Genomic DNA, 20,765 nt, shown 5'->3' with positions numbered 1-20,765 from the left:
GATAATCTAGATCCTAGCTGCAGCAATAAATAATTGCTTTTTCAATGGTGACTGTTACTGCCAAAGATAAAGTACAGGGACACTGGAAGATATTTTGTGTTGTGTTATCCATATTATGAATTCCACTTAACTGGGCAGTTCCTTGCTTTTTAAGCATACATCTCCCATGGACCTCTGTTTGACCTGCTTTTTCTGAAGGCAAAAGTTAGTATGACTAGAAAAAAAAAATCATCCATAAGAATGCTGGCCTATAACAAGATCCTAGTTAACGTTTGCTATTAGGGAAAGCAAAACAAAGCATGCTGTTTATACGCAGTGTTGCCCCATAGCACTTAAATACCCTCTGGTCAGTATGCAACTTAATTATGCAGGCTGCATATTGCTTCCCCAGTAAGCTGAGAACTCAATTTTCCAACCTCAGATGGATGGAAGGCTGAGCGAACCCCCATATGAGCTACGTGGGGTTGAACCTGGGTTATGAGCAGAGTTTGGGTTGTAGTACTGCATTTTAACCACTGCACCATGAGTTTCAGCAAGTCAAAACCAGGCCGTTTCATTATCCGTGCCAGCTGTATAATGCCTTTGCCTCCCTTTACAGTAATGTTCAGTGAGCTAATGCTATATCAGTGATAGGATTAACTCAAGTTATTTCTTCTTTGTTTGAAGCTTTCTCCACCACTGCTATAGCTCAGGTCAAGCCACTGAATGGAACAATCCCACTTACTTAGTGTTACATTGTTTGTCTTTTTCTTTATCCATTCAGTTTATATCCTCGTGCAATGTTGTTTGCTTTGTTTTCAAAGCCCATTACTGCAGCACTCCGGAGTCTCCTCCTCATGGATTCATTGTTAGTCAGACGGGTGGACAGCTCAACAGTGTGGTTCGCTGGGCCTGTGACCGAGGATTCCGGCTCATTGGAAAAAGCACAGCTGTGTGTAGGAAATCTCCCCATGGATATCATGCATGGGATGTTCCTGTTCCAGCCTGTCAAGGTAAGCATGGTGATTATAAATCTGGATTTCCATAGTGGGGCTCTAGTCCAACTATCCACATCTGTTTTAGCATACAAGTAGAGCAAAAGGCAGCACTTTGTTTCCTAAATGGACTGGCTATAGAAATCGTATATCTTTGGTTCTTGAGTGTGATGATCAGGGATCCTTGCTCTAGCCACTTTGCCACACTGCCCCATATCTTCCAAAGTATCAATAGCAGTATCAATAGTAGTGACAGTAGTACACGCTCATAATAAATAACTCTTAGAACAATGCATACACATTACTGATTTTTTTTTCAGATACATTTCTTTATTCATTTTTATCGCATTCCTATCTCCGTAGTACTTTGAGCATCCAGTGCATTTTAAGCTAGGAAATAGGCAGTCACGTTCTTAATTACTTTTAACCATGAAGCTTGATTCAAAATGATTTGGTGAATTGGTTGGTTGGTTGGTTGGTTGGTTGGTTGGTTGGTTGGTTGGTTGGTTGGTTGGTTGGTTGGTTGGTTGGTTGGTTGGTTGGTTGGTTGGTTGGTTGGTTGGTTGGTTGGTTGGTTGGTTGGTTGGTTGGTTGATTGATTGATTGATTGATTGATTGTTTGATTGATTGGTTGGTTGGTTGGTTGGTTGGTTGGTTGGTTGGTTGGTTGGTTGGTTGGTTGGTTGGTTGGTTGGTTGGTTGGTTGATTGGTTGATTGATTGATTGATTGATTGATGATAAATCTTTCTTGACATCAAATGCACTTGCTATTTTGGCACGTGAACTAGGAAAAATTATTAAAATGGGTTTGCTGTTCATACTAGCATCTCAGACACATCTGAGTGCTAACTTCTAGTAGAGAAATACTATCCATGTTTTTTCCTGCTTAAATACAAGCCCGTGTATTTCTCCTGTCTAACCTTTGGAGAGATGTGAGGATGAAATTTCTTAAATACTGATTTCTCGTGAGAGTAGTTTTTAGGGAATGAACCTTTGATCTAAAACACCAGAGTTTTAAAATAGAGATTTTCTTTGTCTATTTTGAAATAAAAATTCACCTCAGAGAGCCATATCTCAGTAGTGGCTTAATTTCCATTGATATTTAAAGGCTGGGAAAAGCTATACTTACCTGGCAGGCGAGATACCATGATTAAACAAGGGCTTGGAAACGGGGATGAGCACCGCTGCCTAGAGTCAAACACAAGTGGACAAATTGTCAAGGGGAACCTTTACCTTTACCTATTTATATTCATACCCTTGAGGATATGAATAGCAACACCATAGGTGTCACATAGACCTATTGCCTCCCCCCAGAACCAGCCAGTCCAGTCACTAGTCCTTGCACAGTGCTCAGTTCCATCATCATCATTGTTGTGCCAATCCAGGGAGGATTTTTCTATCATCCCTGCACAGTGGACCACTCCGGCAAGGGTGTGGGATGTGGAGTATCCTTGCTCAGCTGATGAGATAGTACAGGGAGGTGGGGAAGCACCTACCTGGTTCCTTCCTGAATTGGCACAGTGACAATAACTAAGGACCCCAGCTCAGTGTGGCAACTGATGAGTGGACTGACTGGTTCGGGGGACGGGGGGAGGAATGGGCCCTCATGGTACCTGTGGTGCCAGTATTTCTATTTGTGTTCCCCAGGGATACGAATACAAACAGCCAATGTCTAACATATTATCATAAAAGCTGGAAAAATGTTTCCCATTATTTGTATATCTGAAAACTTTATTTCATTCTTGATTTTTTTGGGGGGGGTGTGTGCTTTGAACTAGGCCTGCACTAAGGTGGCCCACCTAAACGCATATCATTGGCCTTGTATTATAGTATGATGGATGCAGGGGTGATTCCATGGGCAGGGTATCATAGCAGATACTCTACTAGGCTACGTAGCTGTATTTCAGAACTTGTGGGAGTTGAGCTGTAAGTTGTTTCAGCATCTATTAATGCAATGTGAAGACTGTCCTATTCCCTGCAGCAATACATTCTTCCTTGATGTGGAACAGTCACAGCTTCATCTTGGAGCCACTGAAAACAGACTGCCCTTCTTCTCTGTCCTATTCGTACAGTGTACAGTATGTTCATTTTTCCAAGCCATGTTGCATTTTTCTGCACCATCTCCTCCTATTGACTAAAGTGTATCTGCTTTTTAAAATGCACACATTCTTCTAGGTGCACTTTTCAAATATGCACTGTTTAACAGATTGGTTTTTCAGAATATAGGGAAGAGTTAATATGGTACGGTATTGGACTAAGACTTGGAAGACCTGGGTTCAAATTCCTGCTCAGCCAAGAAACTTGCTAGGGTTGTCAAGGAGCATTTACCAGAGAGTGTATTTTAAACAAAATATCTTTAGCAAACAGACACCAACAGACACAAAACCCACTATTTTTACAGCTAACTCAAAAGATTTACATCGTGGAGGAGGAATGCATAAGATATACTGACTCAGTCATCGATTTACACTGTTCCTTGTAGTCTGCTAGAGTAGTTCATATTTCCTCTCAAAAGAATAGCACTTTTGACATGGAGAACCTTTATAAGAAAATATCTAGCATGAAACAATATCTGGCAAATATTTGTTTGCTGCGGTAACTAGGGGTGAAATAGAATGTGACATGGTTGTAGGATAAAAGAAAGGGCACAATCACTTTATTAAGACAAAGCAAACAACGAGCAAAGGGCAATATCAGAGAACAGTGTGTAACTCGCCTTAGTTTAGTTTTTTGAGCTCCAATTTTCTCTGTTCTACACCAGTAGGCAGAGCTTGGAAAGGGGGACTCTTTTTCAATACAAATTACAGAATCTTCTAGATAGCATGGACTGTGGCCACTGCCTGGGAGGTACTGAGAGCTGTAGTTCAGAGAAGTAAAATTTCCAAAACCTGGTAACGAGGGTGACTGCTTCTGTGACTATTTATTTACCACTAAGTGCATGACATGGCCTGTAGACAGAAAAGAATTGATCACATAGATTCACATGGATCCCACTATATTCTCTGTGACATGTTCTTGATGTGTACACTATAGAGGGGCAATGAATACTCAAGAGTTGTAGAGTCAGTTAGAAGGGGCCAGTGAGTCCAATCCCCTGGTCAGTGCAGGAATCTAAGTTAGGGTACGGTTGTGATCAGATGGGTATTTGTTCACTCCTTTTCCCAGCAACCACATGGCATGCATGCCATTATGAACCAGCCTACCTTTTTCAATGTCTGCCCCTCCCCCACACACAATCTTTGGGTCCCCCTCAAGGGCTACTGCTGTTTTGGTTTGGATAAGATCACTCTGTTTTGGTTCAGTTCTGGGATCAAACCAAAGCAGCTGGCTGGTCGCCCCTCTGCTGAAGCCACTTAGCAATCTCAAGAAATGAGAATCCTCACTCCATGGCATCAAGCTGATAATTCTTTCTACATGCTTTTGTTGTTGTTCCATTCATGATTTGTCTACCTGTGTATCTCTTTTCAATCTGCAGCTATCTCATGCGGAATTCCAAAAGCTCCAGTGAATGGAGGTATATTAACTACAGATTATTTGGTGGGCACTCGAGTTACCTATTTCTGCAATGATGGATATAGGCTATCATCCAAAGAACTTATTACTGCAACCTGCCAGCCAGACGGCACATGGAGCAATCATAACAAGACACCTCGTTGTGTAGGTAAGGATAATCTAGAAATGCTTTTCAAATTGAAAAGGCAGATGGTGAAACAGACAGGTAAACTCATGCTTTGGGTCTACAGAGAGATGTGAATAGCGTGGTTAGTAAATAGTTGTGGAAAGCAGAGTGACTGATAAAGGGTAAAGATCCTAACTCTGTTTTCAAAATTGAAAGCTAGACTGTATTATCTTTTATGTACTGCATTCATGTTGCCCTCCATAGCAAGATACCCCGCAATAAACGCCTTATAATGCTTTGGTAACAAGAAATCAGAAGTAATTGTTTGTCACCCAAATGCATGATTTTAAGTACAGTTGTTTGGAATAAAATTCCATTTATAAACGAAAAAAAAGTGGAACTTTTGTTCTGCACTTTGCATGTTAATGGTACATATTATTAACACTAAAAGTAAATATGTTTATCATTGGACTGCTGCTTAGGCAGATATAGCTTATTTCTTTTGCATATGATACTTAATACCCCATAACAATTTTCTTTACAACAGTCCTCAGATGTATGTCATCACATTTCATATTTTGCCTTCCACTGCATTCTTATACCAACCTGCCTAGGAGCCTTAACCAACATTTCTTCTTGATAAGCATGTGTAAGATTTCACTCCTGTGAGTTACCCTTAAACCACCCAATAAATCCATAACCAAGAAGGATTTGAACATACTTTTCCCATTTTGGATAACTAGTGCATAATGGTGACAAAGAAGACAGACTATATTAGGAAATTAAAATGGAATTAAGAGCTGTGAAAGGGACTGGCACAACTTTGGGGATCATGTAGCTTATATTCAGCACAAAGGAATTCATAAAAGAACACCAGAAGCTGGAAACCGTTCAAGTGCATCCCATTGTATGTTACAAATTGCTGCATCACTGCGATGGCAATTAAGAAACTAATATACATTGAGGTGGATGCTTTTAACATTAATTGAGTTCACTGCCACACACTAGGAATAAACAACAACAGCAGTAACCCTAAAACATCTTGCACTTGTTGAGTTTAGGAATAATTTTAACTCTATTGGAATTCCAGTGTACTGAGGTTTAGCTTTGTGTTGTCTGAAACTCTTGAGAATGTCAGTATTCTTCCCTTCCTAGAATGCAGCCAATTTCCTAACAACCTGAGTACACCATTTGTCTTTCTCAACATTTTGGTTGGCAGGCAAGAAAATGAGTACTCCGATAGGGAGAAACCAATAGATTTGTTGAGACAATTTTTGTCACAAATTGTACATGGCCAGTAGATAAAACCTAGAGCTGCGTGTGTTTTGTTTTACATTTTTTACTTTGAAGGTCTTTGAAATCTTCAACAAATCTTACATTGAGGGTCTAAAATATCTCTCTTTGACACATGAGATTTAAACTGGACCAAAGACCTCTTCCCTCCCCCACTCGACTTTAACCATAGCCACTGGTTAATTTCCATTCTCACTGTTTGCAGAGCCTTAATTTCAGTGAGAGATACAATTTAACAGGATTTAAGCATTACTGTATAAAAGTAAAACTTGAGTATTATTGTACTGTCATCTCCATTGTGTGAGTGCCTGCTGTTGCTTTTTTACCACAAACCAGAAGGACTCTTGCAGACCATAAGAACATGATCATACTCCGAAGCAAGGGATAATTGTTGGTACTCTCAAATACTAGCATTTCACTTGTGTGAACATTATGCCTGGGCTTAAAGCAGGGATTTCTGCTTTGTAAGAGGAAGATGGTGGTACCAAGAAGTGTGATAAAAATACCTACGATCCAGACAGACCCAACATTCTTCTGGAAGGATTATATCTGTAGCTAAATAAGCAGAGCAGTCGTTAACCACGATACACAATCTTAAGTAATTATTTTTGAGCAGTAAAATGTTTTTGGATAATCACTGTCTAAAACCAAAGAAAAGAAGTGAAATACATTATTCTTACACTAAACCTATTTTTCAGTGTTAAAATTCCATAATTCCAAGTAACTCTTGTGGATTACTGTGGAACTCTTCAAATATTGAACTCCAGTCATTTAATATCCCCAACATGTGAACTCATTCTGATTAGAATATCTTTTTCCCTTTATTAAGCTATAACAACGACTTTCTAATTTTCCTCCCTTCCCCACTCTCAAGTTGTTACATGTCCAAGCATCAATCTGTTCACCTTGGAGCATGGCAGATGGCGGATAGTGAATGGCTCTCACTACGAGTACAAAACAAAAGTTGTCTTCAGCTGTGATCCTGGGTATCATGGATTGGGACCAGAATCCATTGAATGTCTTGCTAATGGCACTTGGAGTTGGAGAAATGAGAGACCATACTGCCAAAGTGAGTATTTTGTTCATCCTATCAAAATATGTTCATTTCTTAGGTCTTCGTTCTTGATAATGTTGCCGTCTGGTTCATCCATTCTCCTTGTCAACTCACTATTCTGTTGCAGTCCTGAGTGTCAAGAATTTCCCCATATTTGGTGACTTTAAAGAGCACATCCACTGTGTTTCCCATGATCCAGGGATCTCACATAAATGACCGGGTCTTACACATATGTTTTCTTCCACAGTAGTGTCTCTAGGAGGCTGTCTAGCATCATCTAATACTTGTGGAATCTGTCATTAAAACAACCCATATTCCTGCTGACTGCCGCATACATCACTTATCATTCACCAGTTGCGGTCTCTGTTCAATTTTCAGGGACAAGCTCATACATATTAGTAAGGAAGGATTGAGATTTAACATGGGGAGAAAATAACCATTATGGTTGCTTATTAATTCTTCCATGCATTTGATTTCAACATTTTCTGCCATTCTTATGAAAATGATTGCAATGTCATATACTTTGGACTGTTAAATGAATTATGCAGGCAGATCTAACTGTATACCTCTCTTAGGTCATCTACCATTTTGATTCCCATGACTGAAAAATGAATAATGAATGTTTTTTGTGAATGTTTTCTTCTTTTATATTTTAAAGTTATTTCATGCGGAGAACTTCCCATACCTCCAAATGGGAATAAGATTGGCACTCAGATCACATACGGTTCGACTGCTATTTTTACTTGTGACTCTGGATTTATGTTGGTGGGCTCAGCTGTAAGAGAATGTCTTTCCTCTGGACTATGGAGTGGAACTGAGACAAGGTGCTTAGGTAAGGAACTAATTGTCTTTTCTACAGATGGTATATTTGTAATTGCACTGTTTGACTACTTTTATCATGTGACCAGTTTCTGTCATTATGTTAATTTCTGTTACATTTGACAGGGATATATTTGAATGTTTCATACATAATCTTGTATCTGCAAATCTTTTCAGTCTCAACGGATCTTCAATTTATGGGATATTGGGAACATTGCAAATTGCAGCACTTGCATTCATTATAACTCAATATTTGTAACTGTAGATTTTCATAGACCACACCTAAGTAGAGTTTTCCACGTGTCCAAACATTGCACGCATCAAGTTAGTGAGGCTCACTGTAGTATCAGACCTCTTCTACAAAATTGGTTTTCAAATTTTGTGTTAATGATGAGCATGGGCAAAGGGTAGACAGAATATGCTTTCCAGTTTCCTAGAGCTTTCTAAAAGAGCCTGTTTGAGATTATTTTAATGCTTTCCCATAAATGGTTAACCACTCTCTGAAAATGTTTGACCAAGAAACCCTGAAAAAGGTCACCATAAGTCAAAAGTGAATTGATGGCACATAGTTGTTATGCCTGTTTAAACTACTTCTGAACTTTTCTACACGTGCTGTTCCCAGTTTTACACATGCTTGGTGAAATTCCTGGGAAATACACAATTGCAAGCCAGCATAGGGTTGCATACATCAAGTATTGCAGTACATAACAGCTCCTGAAAGTTTTTTGCCCATTTTCAGAGCTTTGTGGGACAAGTGGCCATATGGCAAAAGACTGATAGAATGCAATTTGTCCTGAATTATGGTGTTGACTTTATAGCAGACATCAATTTAGGACACCGTAAGCAGTGAACATTTTCTAAAAAGTTGAGGTTAAGTTAGTGATAGCATTTTGAATTTGGCCATTGTATGTCCATTCTCATCTATCATTACTAAGGCAGCAGTGTGCAGGGCTATGTAGGGAAATGGCAAAAGAAAATGTATTCTTAATTTTCAGGGCCTCATCTAGTAAGAGTACAAAGAGACTTGCCTTTGCCTATTTGACTAAAAAAAATTGGTATTGTCATTTCTTTCAGTTCCACTTTCATCCCATTGTTCCATGAACTAATTGATTATTGATTTGTAAATATTTGGCAGAAGCTAGCACCCTACACAGATTAGAATGTGCCTAGACCTAAGGGGAAATGAGACCATTGATTATCATCACCCATCACCTCCTTCAAGTTGCCTGTCTTCACACAGCCACTGTCCTTTGAGAGGAATCAATAGAAATAGTTAGAAATAAACTGATTTAGAGAATTGGGTTCATTTTGAGGGGGAATAGGAGATTCCCCCAGATACAGTTTCTACTGGCTTTACACTCTACCTCACCTCATCCCTCTGTTGAAAGCATCAGAGTTTTAGAAAACAGAGGTTGCTAACCTCCCTCCTTAGCTGTTCATCTCCCCGATGAGAATTGAAGGAGAAGGAGAAGTTACATGCACTCCAGCTTTGAGCTGTGCTTTGTTCCACAGGAGTCTGGGTCCTGTGAAAGACAGTTCCAAAGTCTGAGCAGGAATGAAGAAGATTGGATTTGGGGGCTCACTAATGGTTTACTAAACTGGTAAAATTTTTGTACTGTCATTTTCATCTTTGCCTATTCATGCATAATATATACACACAGAGCCAATTAGCTGCTGGAAGATAGGAAAATTGGGAAACAGCTACAAACCCCTTCAGCTGTCATTTGCTCAGTTGATATCCATTCTGAAGAAGTTGAAGGGGCTTTGTTTTGGTCTATTTGTTCTACCAAGGCGACTCTTTGACACAAAAGAATATGGAAGATTATAATGACTTGACAAATAGTTTTCTTTGGATTTTAAAATGAAAAGGGAAAGAAGCCAACTTATTTTGGAAAAAAAAAAAAACAGCAACAACACCTGGAAGACATCACTTTCCAGGCAGTACCCAATTTGGCTGAATGTTTTCCATAAATGATTACGGTCTTTTTAGAGATAAGGTCACAACCGTTTAATGCTTGTACAAAAATGAATGTTTCCACTTCCTGGGGAATCATTATTCTGAAATAGGGGGGAAGAAAAGAATACAAACTTGTAGCAAAGCTTAGATTGTTTCTTTGTCACAGATCTCAAATGAAATCATTTGACATTTGAACAGAAGCTTCGTTAGGAAGGTGACATTTCAGGTCTATCTTTTCATGTATCATTTCCCCATAGGTACGCGGAGATTAAGAACGAATCATAAAAAAATGAATAGCATGTGAAACATTTTTAATTAAAACTATAGGAATCATGAATAATGCCCAGTAGATCCTGTTCATTCCTATATAAAAAGAGTTTTAAATGGATGTCTCCTTAATTGATGCCTTCAATTGATGTGTTTTTATGTTTTAGGTATAATACTACCTCTGAATTTTATTAGATTTGTTGAGTACCATTTTAGTGGAAGGTTGGGATGTACAGTACATTGAATAAATAATATGTTTATGAATAAAATGAATTGTACTATGTATAAAAAAAGGCTGGAGCAAGAAAATTTAATCTGTGGAGTTTCAGTAATCAACAATAATGGGAGTAGCATTAATTCAGTAGGTTCAGGTTTGTATTTGCTTTCTATTATGAATAGTTTGATCATGGGAGGCATTTTAAAGCATACTTGGCACTGAAATAACTGTATCTTATTTCATCCATAATTAATATGAAAACATATAAGTATTTAAGTATGGGCACATACAGATTTTTTAAATGTTAGTCATACCCAACTGGAAAATAAATTAGATAAGGAAAAAATGCATTTTCAATCTTCTCCTTTTCCTGCTACTTTCAACTTTTGCTGGCATTATTGTCTTTTCTAGTGAGCCATGTCTTCTTTTTTATAAGATTGTTATGTACATTATGCAGAATGTGTAGCTAGTATACCATAATAATAAAATACAAACTTGTAGTTTTATTTCTCATTCATCATAAGGAGCAAATATTATTTCCTGCTGACATTTTTCAGAAATTGTGAGAAATCTGATGACAGTGGTGCCCCGCATAGCGACGTTAATCCATTCCAGGATTAACGTCGGTATCCAGATTCGTTGCTATATGGGGGGGGACCCATAGGAACGCATTAAACTCCATTTAATGCGTTCCTATTGGAGAAAAACTCACCGGTAAGTGAAGATTCCCCCATCCGGCCGCCATTTTCGCTGCCCGGTAAACGAGGGCAGGGCGCAACAATGCTGCCATTTTCTGCACCTGGTGGCCATTTTGGAACCGCCGATCAGCTGTTTTCTAAACATCGCAATGCAATCGCATTAGCGATCACAAAAAACATGTCGCTATGCGGATTTGTCATTAAACGGTGTGCTCGTTAAGCGAGGCACCACTGTATTTCAGAGGCTAAAGTTCCTATCCATCCTGCTTTGAAGCTACTGGTAACAATAATGTAGATACTATAAACAAAATGGATAAAAATACATTTCTGATCTAAAATATGTGTTGAATAGAATGGTCAGTATTTTGCTGTAATATTGGCTGCTGTGTACAGATTTAAGATGTCATGTTTGTTGGGATGTGTGTGGCAGAAACTACATTTCCCATTTCCATTTTAGCTCAGTTTCTTTCAACTGAAACTTTCAACTGAAACTTCCTACACTGCTTCTTTCATTTACCATGAAAGGGGGGGGACTTCTTTCAATCATTTTGTTTCATCTCCCCCTCATGTGGTGGCAGTGGCAGCAGAGGCAAGGAAACAGGAGGAGAAAGCATGACTGACAGGAGGATAAAGAGATGCGCAGTGGTGATGGCAAGGCAAAGAAAATTTCCCAGGCAGTTTGAGTTGAAGGAAAAATTTACTGAAAGAGAAATATTTGTGTTCCCTTGCTTCATTTAAATGAAGCCTCCAGGTTTAAGAGGCTTTCTTTCAGAAACCCATGAAAGAACCCGAAAGTGAAAGCCGCTCCTTTCATTTTGAAACAAAAGTCCCATTCCTACATTTTTACACCTCAAAATGTTAATTCATATTTGTTGACAATAGGCCGGACAAATCACCAAGCAAAACAATGATGTTCCTTTTCTTAAAATACAGGGGGAAATAATCAGACATGTATGCTAAAAAATTCCTATTGCTGAAAAAACTATGGAAAAAGCTATTCCCTAAAAGAGATGTACATACCAGTATGGTTATTTTTTAAAAACAGAGCAATAGTTTAGTAACTTTTTAAAATTTCCGTATAAAGTGATTTTAAACTTTGAAAATCATGTTTTTTATAAAAAGAAAATCTGTCCTAGAGGCCAAAAAGTAGGAGTTTAAAATGGAAGCATCAAAAGACCATTAGCAACAAAAGAGGATATAACATGTGTGGTGTATAGCCAGGTATTACTGTAGCAGATGTTCTCATATTTTGACAATGTCAGATAGGCTTCTTCAGATTCTTTCCATCATAGACCGTAGCAAACAGGCAAGGAGTAAAAAAGTTGGTAAATTAAAAGAGGCATTCTGAAACAGTTACCAATTATTTCTAATACTACTACTATTGTCATTGTTTTAAATTCTTCATATGCATTGCCTTTTTCATGACATAATGGGACAGCCATTCTCCAAGATATAAAGCGGGTGGGAAAACTGGTTTCCTTGGTGATGGAAATGTCTATAAATGAGAACTGTCTAAATAGCTCTTCCCTTTCAGAAATGCATCCTTTCACTTCCACAGTTCATATATTATTGTCTTGACATGTATACTTCCATCACAATTCATTCTGACATTTGTTTAGTGATGAGCAGAATATATTTCTTATGTTTTACCTTCATGCTTTCTTTTTCTGCCTCTCCCCATCTATAAGTAGGTAGGTAGACAGACAGACAGACTGTTATTTATATGTAGGTTTGGACTGTCTCACAGCAAAATGTTATGTGTAGAGCATATGTGTTCTCTGAGGTGGATAAAAGGTGATATTTTAAGCAATTGTGCCTAAACTATTTTAAGTAGTCCGGTTGTGCACACTTGTTATTTTTGATTATCCATCGCTGAAACACCACTATAAAACTCTGAATATTGAACGAAAAGATTAAGAAAAACCAAAAATATTTGCTGACAAGGTGGGGTCAAGAAGAAAAGAAGTGGTAGGAGCACTGGGTAACTATTCAGACAAAGCAAAACAAAAGTGAAAGTGATATTGTCTAGGCTTGGACTGGAAGCTTGCTGTAGGCCTCAATCTAACATTCATGGAAAAATGTCAGTGATTTAAGATGTCATCTAGAGTACTGTATCTAGTTTTAGTCACCACACTTTAAGAAGGATGCCAACAAACTGGAGCAAGTTCAGAGGAGGGCAGCAAGGATGATCAGAGGACTGGAAACCAAGCCCTACGAGGAAAGACTGAAAAAACTGGGCATTTTTTACCTTGAGAAAAGAAGACTGGGGGCGAGGTGGATAGCACATTTCAAATACGTGAAAGGTAGTCATAAAGATGAGGGGTAGGATATCTTTTTGATCACCCTGGAGTGCAGGACACATAATGGGCTCAAGCTACAGGAAGCCTGATTTAGGCTGAATATCAGGAAAAACCTCTTAACTGTCAAAGCAGTATGACAATAGAACCAGTTAACTCAGGAAATGATGAATGCTCCAACACTTAAGGCATTCAAGAGAAAATTAGACAACTATATGTCATATTTCCCCTTCATGGATTGCTGCCCTGTCGTGACGAAGGGGATTGAGTAATTCAGACAAGCTATGGGCTATGCCATGCAGGGATACCCAAGGCAGACAGGTCATAGTGGAGAGAGTTCTGACTAAACGCTATCCACCTGTATCAGCAGTTGGCAAGCCACTCCAGTATCTTTGCCAAGAAAACTCCATGAACAGAAACAAAAGGCTAAAAGATATGACGCTGGAAGATGAGCCCCTCAGGTCGGAAGGTGTCCAATATGCTACTGAGGAAGCACGGAGGATAAGTACGAGTAGTTCCAGAGCTAATGAAGTGGTTGGGCCAAAGCCGAAAAGACACTCAGCTGCGGACGTGCCTGGAAGTGAAAGGAAAGTCCAATGCTGTAAAGAAAAATACTGCATAGGAACCAGGAATGTAAGATCTATGAACCTTGGGAAGCTGGATGTAGTCAAACAGGAGATGCCAAGAATAAACATTGAAATCCTGGGTGTCAGTGAACTAAAATGGATGGGAATGGGTAAATTCAAATCAGACGATTATCATATCTACTATTGTGGGCAAGAATACCACAGATCCCACAGAAGAAATTGAGTAGCCCTCATAGTCAACAAAAGAGTGGGAAAAGCTGTAATGGGATATAATCTCAAAAATGATAGAATGATTTCAATACAAATTCAAGGCAGACCTTTCAATATCACAGTAATTCAAGTTTATGCACCAACCACCGATGCTGAAGAAGCTGAAATTGACCAATTCTATGAAGACTTACAACACCTTCTAGAACTGGCACCAAAGAAAGATGTTATTCTCATTCTAGGGGACTGGAATGCTAAAGTAGGGAGTCAAGAGATAAAAGGAATAACAGGGAAGTTTGGCCTTGGAGTTCAGAACGAAGCAGGACAAAGGCTAATAGAGTTTTGTCAAGAGAACAAGTTGGTCATCACAAACACTCTTTTCCAACAACACAAGAAGCGACTCTACACATGGAAATCACCAGATGGGCAATATCGAAATCAGATTGATTATATTCTCTGCAGCCAAAGATGGAGAAGCTCTATACAGTCAGCAAAAACAAGACCTGGAGCTAATTGTGGCTCTGATCATCAGGTCCTTATAGCAAAATTCAAGCTTAAACTGAAGAAAGTAGGAAAAACCACTGGGCTAGTCAAGTATAATCTAAACCAAATCCCTTATGAATACACAGTGGAAGTGAAGAACAGATTTAAGGAACTGAATTTGGTGGACAGAATGCCTGAAGAAATATGGATGGAGGTTTGTAACATAGTACAGGAGGCAGCAACAAAAACCATCCCAAAGAAACGGAAATGCAAGAAATCAAAGTGGCTGTCCAATGAGGCCTTACAAACAGAGAGAAAAGAAGGGAAACAAAATTCAAGGGAGATAGGGAAAGTTACACAAAATTGAATGCAGACTTCCAGCTTCCAGAGTATAGCAAGGAGAGACAAGAGGGCCTTCATAAATGAACAGTGCAAAGAAATAGAGGAAAATAATAGAAAGGGAAAAGCCAGAGATCTGGTCAAGAAAATTGGAGCTATTAAAGGAACATTTTGTGCAAAGATGGACATGATAAAAGACAAAAATGGTAGGGACCTCAGAGAAGCAGAAGGCATCAAGAAGAGGTGGCAAGAATACACAGAGGAATTACACCAGAAAGGTCTGGATGTCCTGGAAAACCCAGAGAGTCACTGACCTTGAACCAGACATCCTGGAGAGCGAAGTCAAGTGGGCCTCAGAAAGCACGGCTAACAAGGCCAGTGGAAGTGGAGGTGATGGCATTCCAGTTGAACTATTTAAAACCTTAAAAGATGACACTGTTAAGGTGCTACACTCAATATGCCAGCAAGTTTGGAAAACTCAACAGTGGCCAGAGGACTGGAAAAATCAGTCTACATCCCAGCCCCAAAGAAGGGCAGTGCCAAAGAATGCTCCAACTACCGTACAATTGCACTCATTTCACATGCTAGCAAGGTTATGCTCAAAATCCTACAAGGTAGGCTTCAGCAGTATGTGGACCGAGAACTCCCAGAACTACAAGCTGGATTTCGAAGGGGCATAGGAAATAAGACCATAATTGTTAACATGCACTGGATTATGGAGAAAGCCAGAGAGTTCCAGAAAAACATCTACTTCTGCTTCATTGACTATGCAAAAGCCTTTGACTGTGTGGACCACAACAAACTATGGCAAGTTCTTAAAGAAATGGGAGTGCCTGACGACGTGATCTATCTCCTGAGATAGCTATATGTGGGATAGGAAGAAAGAGTTAAAACTGGATATGGAACAACTGATTGGTTCAAAATTGGGAAAGGAGTATGACAAGCCCGTACAGTACATTGTCTCCCTGCTTATTTAACTTGTATGCAGAATATATCATGCAAAAGGCCGGACTGGAGGAATCCCAAACCGAAATTCAGATTGGCAGAAGAAATATCAACCACCTCCGATATGCAGATGATACCACTCTGATGGCAGAAACTGAGGAGGAATTAAAGAACCTCTTAATGAGGGTGAAGGAAGAGAGCTTAAAAATGGTCTGAAGCTCAACATTAAAAAAAAAAACTAAGATCATGGCCACTGGTCCCATCACCTCCTGGCAAATAGAAGGGAAAGGATATGGAGGCAGTGACAAATTTTACTTTCTTGGTCTCCATGATCACTGCAGATGGGGACAGCAGCCCCGAAATTAAAAGACGCCTGCTTCTTGGTAGGAAAGCTCTGACAAACCTAGACAGCATCCTAAAAAATAGATACATCACCTTGCTGACAAAGGTCCACATAGTTAAAGCTATGGTTTTTCCAATAGCGATGTATGGAAGTGAGAGCTGGACCATAAAGAAGGCTGACCGCCGAAGAATTGATGCTTTTGAATTGTGGTGCTGCAGGAGACTCTTGAGAGTCCCCTGGACTGCAAAGAAAATAAACCTATCCATTTTGAAGTGCTCACTGGAAGGACAGATCCTAAAGCTGAGGCTCCAATACTTTGGCCATCTCATGAGAAGAGAAGACTCCCTGGAAAAGACCCTGATGTTAGGAAAGTGTGAGGGCAAGAGGAGAAGGGGATGACAGAGGATGAGATGGTTGGACAGTGTCACCAAAGCTACCAACATGAATTTGACTCAACTTCGGGAGGCAGTGGAAGACAGGAGGGCCTGGTGTGCTCTGGTCAATGGAGTCACAAAGAATCGGACACGACTTAACGACTAAACAACATGTCATATCTGCTTTGATTTGGATTCCTGTATTGAGCAGGGGGTTGAACTCAATGGCCTTATAGGCCTATTACAACTCAATTATTCTATGATTCTATGATATACTTACATGTTGAAGATATATTACTGGCAGAAATCAGCAATGATTGATGAATAAAGAAACGCATAAAAGCCAGATTGCATTTGAACATGAAAAATAAAAGTAACAACAGCAAAAGAGTTACAGTCAACCCTTGACTTACAAACTTAGTCCATTCCGGAAGGAAGTTTGTAAGTCAAAAAGTTTGTAAGTCAAATCGGCATTTCCCATAGGAATGCATTGAAAACCAATTAATCAGTTCCGGCTGTTTTTGGTTCTTAGGTCGAGGGATGGTAACCCCCACACACAGCATGGCACAGAACCCAGCAACCATTCCTCCAGCACAATAAGACTCTGAATCCACCTTTTAAGCACAGGCACAGACATTTTAAAACAATGCAAGACCCATAAGAGCACAGAAACATAACCCCACACACAGCAAGGCATAGCAATCCAGCAACCATTCCTCCAGCACAAAAAGACTCTGGATCCACCTTTTAAGCACAGGCACAGGCATTTTAAAACAATGCAAGACCCATAAGAGCACAGAAATATAACCCCCCACAGCAAGGCATAGCAATCCAGCAACCATTCCTCCAGCACAAAAATGCCTGCCTTCCTGAACAAACAGCACATGAACTCAAAGAATATTTTAACCACAGGCACAGACATTTTAAAACACTGCAAGACCCCCCCACCTAGCCCTACCCCTCCACCAAGCTGCAAAAAACAATGTACAGTACATACAGTAAAGTAAAAACATACAATGTACTCACCCAGAACAGGCAGTCACTCTGCTTTAAAAAATAATGTCAAAATAGCAAAAAGCAAAATCCAGAAACCCAAAAATAGCCAAAAATAAAAATACAGTCCAGGCAATACCAGGCAGTACCAGGCAGTCTGAAGGCTGTCTCCCAATCCACTCTCTAAATGCTGGGAAGAGCGAGAAAGCAGACAAGCACCCTCTTCACTGGCCAACAGTTAACTGAAAGTTCAAATTTTGTGCTTTCTCCACTTCCCGCGCATTTTTTTTCAGTTCATAATTCAAATCTAAGTTCGTAAGTCAATATTTTCCTATGAGAGTGGTTCGTAAGTCAAAATGTTCGTAACTCAGGCCGTTTGTAAGTCAAGGGTTGACTGTACATAATTTTAATGTTGACAGTGAAGAAATGGAATTCCTTAAAGATTGTCTCCAGCTTGGTTCAATCATCAATTCAAATGGAGGTTGCAAGCAAAATATCAGGAGAGGACTTTGACTTTGAAGGGCAACTATGAAAAAGCTAGAAAATATCCTTTATAAATATATGTGACAAAAGACCAAGGCCAAGATCATGTAAGCCTCATTTCAAGGATTGGGTAATGAAGAAAGCTGACTGGAAGAAAAGTGATTTGTTTAAAATGTGGTGTTGGAAAGGAGCTTTATGGATAGCAGGGACTGTGAATAAGAGAAATAAGTGGGTTCTAGATTGATCAAGTGTAAATTCTCATTTGAAGCTAAAAAGATAAACTAAAGTTATTGAACTTTGGAAATATCCTGTGGAGAGAAAAATCATTGGGAAAGGCAGTAATGCTAGGGAAAGTGGAAGGCAGTAGGGAAAAAGGAGGACCAAATATGAGATGGATTGAGTCAGTAAACCAAGGTCTTTATTTTGCAAGACTTCAATAGGCCTGTTAATTTCTGGACTTTGTGGAGACTTGCACTTTCTAGGGTTACCATAGATTGGAAATGACTTAATGCCACATGGCAACAACAACAGCTGTGGCAATTTTTATTGGATTGCTTTGTCAATATCTTAATAGATAATGATTTCAAGTTGTAAAGTCATATTTTAATTTAAGACTTATAATGTTGTGCCCTCTAGGTATGATTAAACTCAGTATACCTTTTCATAACTATACAACAAATAATGATTACTGGATGAAAATAACTGTGGTGTTCCCATTTCTAATTGCCATAATATGCATATTTTATTTTTAGCGGGCCACTGTGGAATTCCTGATCTTATAGTCAATGGTCAAGTAATTGGAGAAAATTATGGTTACCGGGATACAGTTGTATATCAGTGCAACCCTGGCTTTCGACTCATTGGCTCCTCTGTACGGATTTGCCAGCAAGACCACAACTGGTCTGGTCAGCTTCCATCCTGTGTGCGTAAGTAAGCGTGGCAGAGATTATACTATGCCCGTATAATTCATGTCCTGTGTTTACTAATTTGATGAAGGGATGCTGAGACAGTTATGATACTTAACCCTGAAAGGCTGACTTTCTTTTCAGAATTATGTAACAAGGGAACACACACAGAGAGAAAGAGAGAGATTGAGAGAATTACTTTGCACAATTCCAATTTATGTTCATTCATAAACAGAAACGCAAATTCAAGGACTGATTTAATTTCAGAGAAATTCTCAGGTTGCATTCCAGCCATGTGTGGATAAGAGGTAAAAATCAAGGGTAAATGCTTGCATAATTTAGCTTCAGGTTCTTAGTGAAGGTTATTAAGCCTTAGATGAGGCATTTCAACTTTTTAGAATGAAAAACATTCTGTGCAAAAGATGGGAGATCATGAAATAGGATATCTAAAATTCAGGGAAAGACAGTGAGCATTCTTACTAGGAAATAAACACTGTTGGCTGCTGTGTAGGATTTACTTCTGATTAACTCTGCACAGGATTACTCTGTAGGCCTATTGCAACACAGTCTATTAGCCTCAATTATATTTCATATTGAAGGCTAAGTTTAAACATTACATTCTCATTCTCCAAACCAACAGGAGCAATAACTAAGCAGACTCTTTGTTTTCTGTATACTTCTAAACTGCTATGAAAACATAACCTTCTTCATCATGGCCTCTGTGAATCACACCCGGAGTAATCTGCGCATGTGCAGAGCCTCGTTGGAAGATTCTAGAGCTTCTGCGGTAGCAAAAATAACCACATTAGTGTAGACCCCTCCCCTTCAGTATATGCACCTTGGCACCAAGACTATCCCTTCAGTTTCTTTCAACCGCCACTTTGAGAACCTCATATCATTCACTTCTGTGAGTCTTTCCTTAAAGTGAGAGTTTTTTCTTGATTCCTTTAATTACTTAAGAATTTTAATTGTTATTTTTTTAAAAATTTCTTTGTTGCTACAAAGCCCCCCTCCCTTTTTTCTTTATTTTTTTTTCATGGCCCCTGTGGGCCCATTTAAACATTGTGTGGTCTGTGAGAACAAGATCCCGCTTTCTGACAGCTACGCTAAATGTCTTTTCTGTCTTGCTGAGGCCCACCAAACCTCTTTGTGCCTTAACTGTAAGAATTTTAAACCAGGAGTTCTCCACAGTCATCTTTCTAGATTTAAGCTTTGGCTTTGGGAACAGTCCCTCCAGCCTACAAAATCTGTGACTCAGCCTGTCTGTAAGTCCCTCACAAGCTAAAGCCATGGATAAAGCTATTTCAGAGATGGTGAAAAAGCAGCCTTCGGTCACGCCATCACGCTCTGATGCCCCTTCAGAATCGTCCACTAAGGGCCACAAAGCCAAATATTCGATGCCGAAACCATCAACATTGAAAACCATCACCAAACGGAAGCCATCCATCGATGCGCCTTCGGCTCAGGAACCCTCACCATCAAAGAAACCTAAAACTTCTAAGGTGAAGTCCTTGAGGGTTACCTCCCTACAGCTCCTGGAATCTGGGGATCTAATATGAATGGGTTCACCTTTGGATGAAGAAGTGCTTCCATCTCATCAACCATATTCATCACAGTCACCAGAATGGGAGGAGTCGGAGGACCAGCTCACATCCTCCCCGCCTAGCCCTCAACAATCTGGCTCTCCCAGCAAGCCCTCCTTGGTTGCTTTGCCTGATATGCAAGGTGTCAAAATGCAACCTGAGACTGTGTCCTACTACGTCCCAACAGGCCTACCACCAGAGCTTCCAATGAGCCATCAAGGACACCAGCTATGCGAGACCAGCAATATATCTTTGTGTGCGGTGTCAACCCATGCTCGGCACTATCATTGGGTAGCCATTTGCCCTGATCAGTGCTCAATCGATAAAC

At 39.6% G+C, this 20,765-nt stretch overlaps 1 protein-coding gene across 6 annotated transcripts in view; it reads left to right on the top strand.

The window, feature by feature from the left end:
• The window catches only part of CSMD3 (CUB and Sushi multiple domains 3), a 700,243-nt gene that overhangs the window by 610,558 nt on the left and 68,920 nt on the right, over positions 1-20,765 (top strand). For all 6 annotated transcript variants that reach the window (XR_013544184.1, XM_072999268.2, XM_072999267.2 and 3 more), the window contains 5 exons: positions 804-992; positions 4,450-4,635; positions 6,761-6,955; positions 7,599-7,772; positions 18,702-18,875. Coding sequence is in view for 5 of the 6 variants with exons in the window: in XM_072999268.2 (XP_072855369.2) it covers positions 804-992; positions 4,450-4,635; positions 6,761-6,955; positions 7,599-7,772; positions 18,702-18,875 (918 nt within the window). In the remaining variant the exon portion in view is untranslated. The remainder of the gene's footprint in view (positions 1-803; positions 993-4,449; positions 4,636-6,760; positions 6,956-7,598; positions 7,773-18,701; positions 18,876-20,765) is intronic.

This window comes from Pogona vitticeps, chromosome 4 (genome assembly GCF_051106095.1).
Source record: "Pogona vitticeps strain Pit_001003342236 chromosome 4, PviZW2.1, whole genome shotgun sequence".
In the NCBI taxonomy this organism is placed as follows: Eukaryota; Metazoa; Chordata; class Lepidosauria; order Squamata; family Agamidae; genus Pogona; species Pogona vitticeps.
The sequence above is the reverse complement of the archived record's forward strand: the minus strand, read 5'-3'. Positions and strand labels throughout refer to the sequence as shown.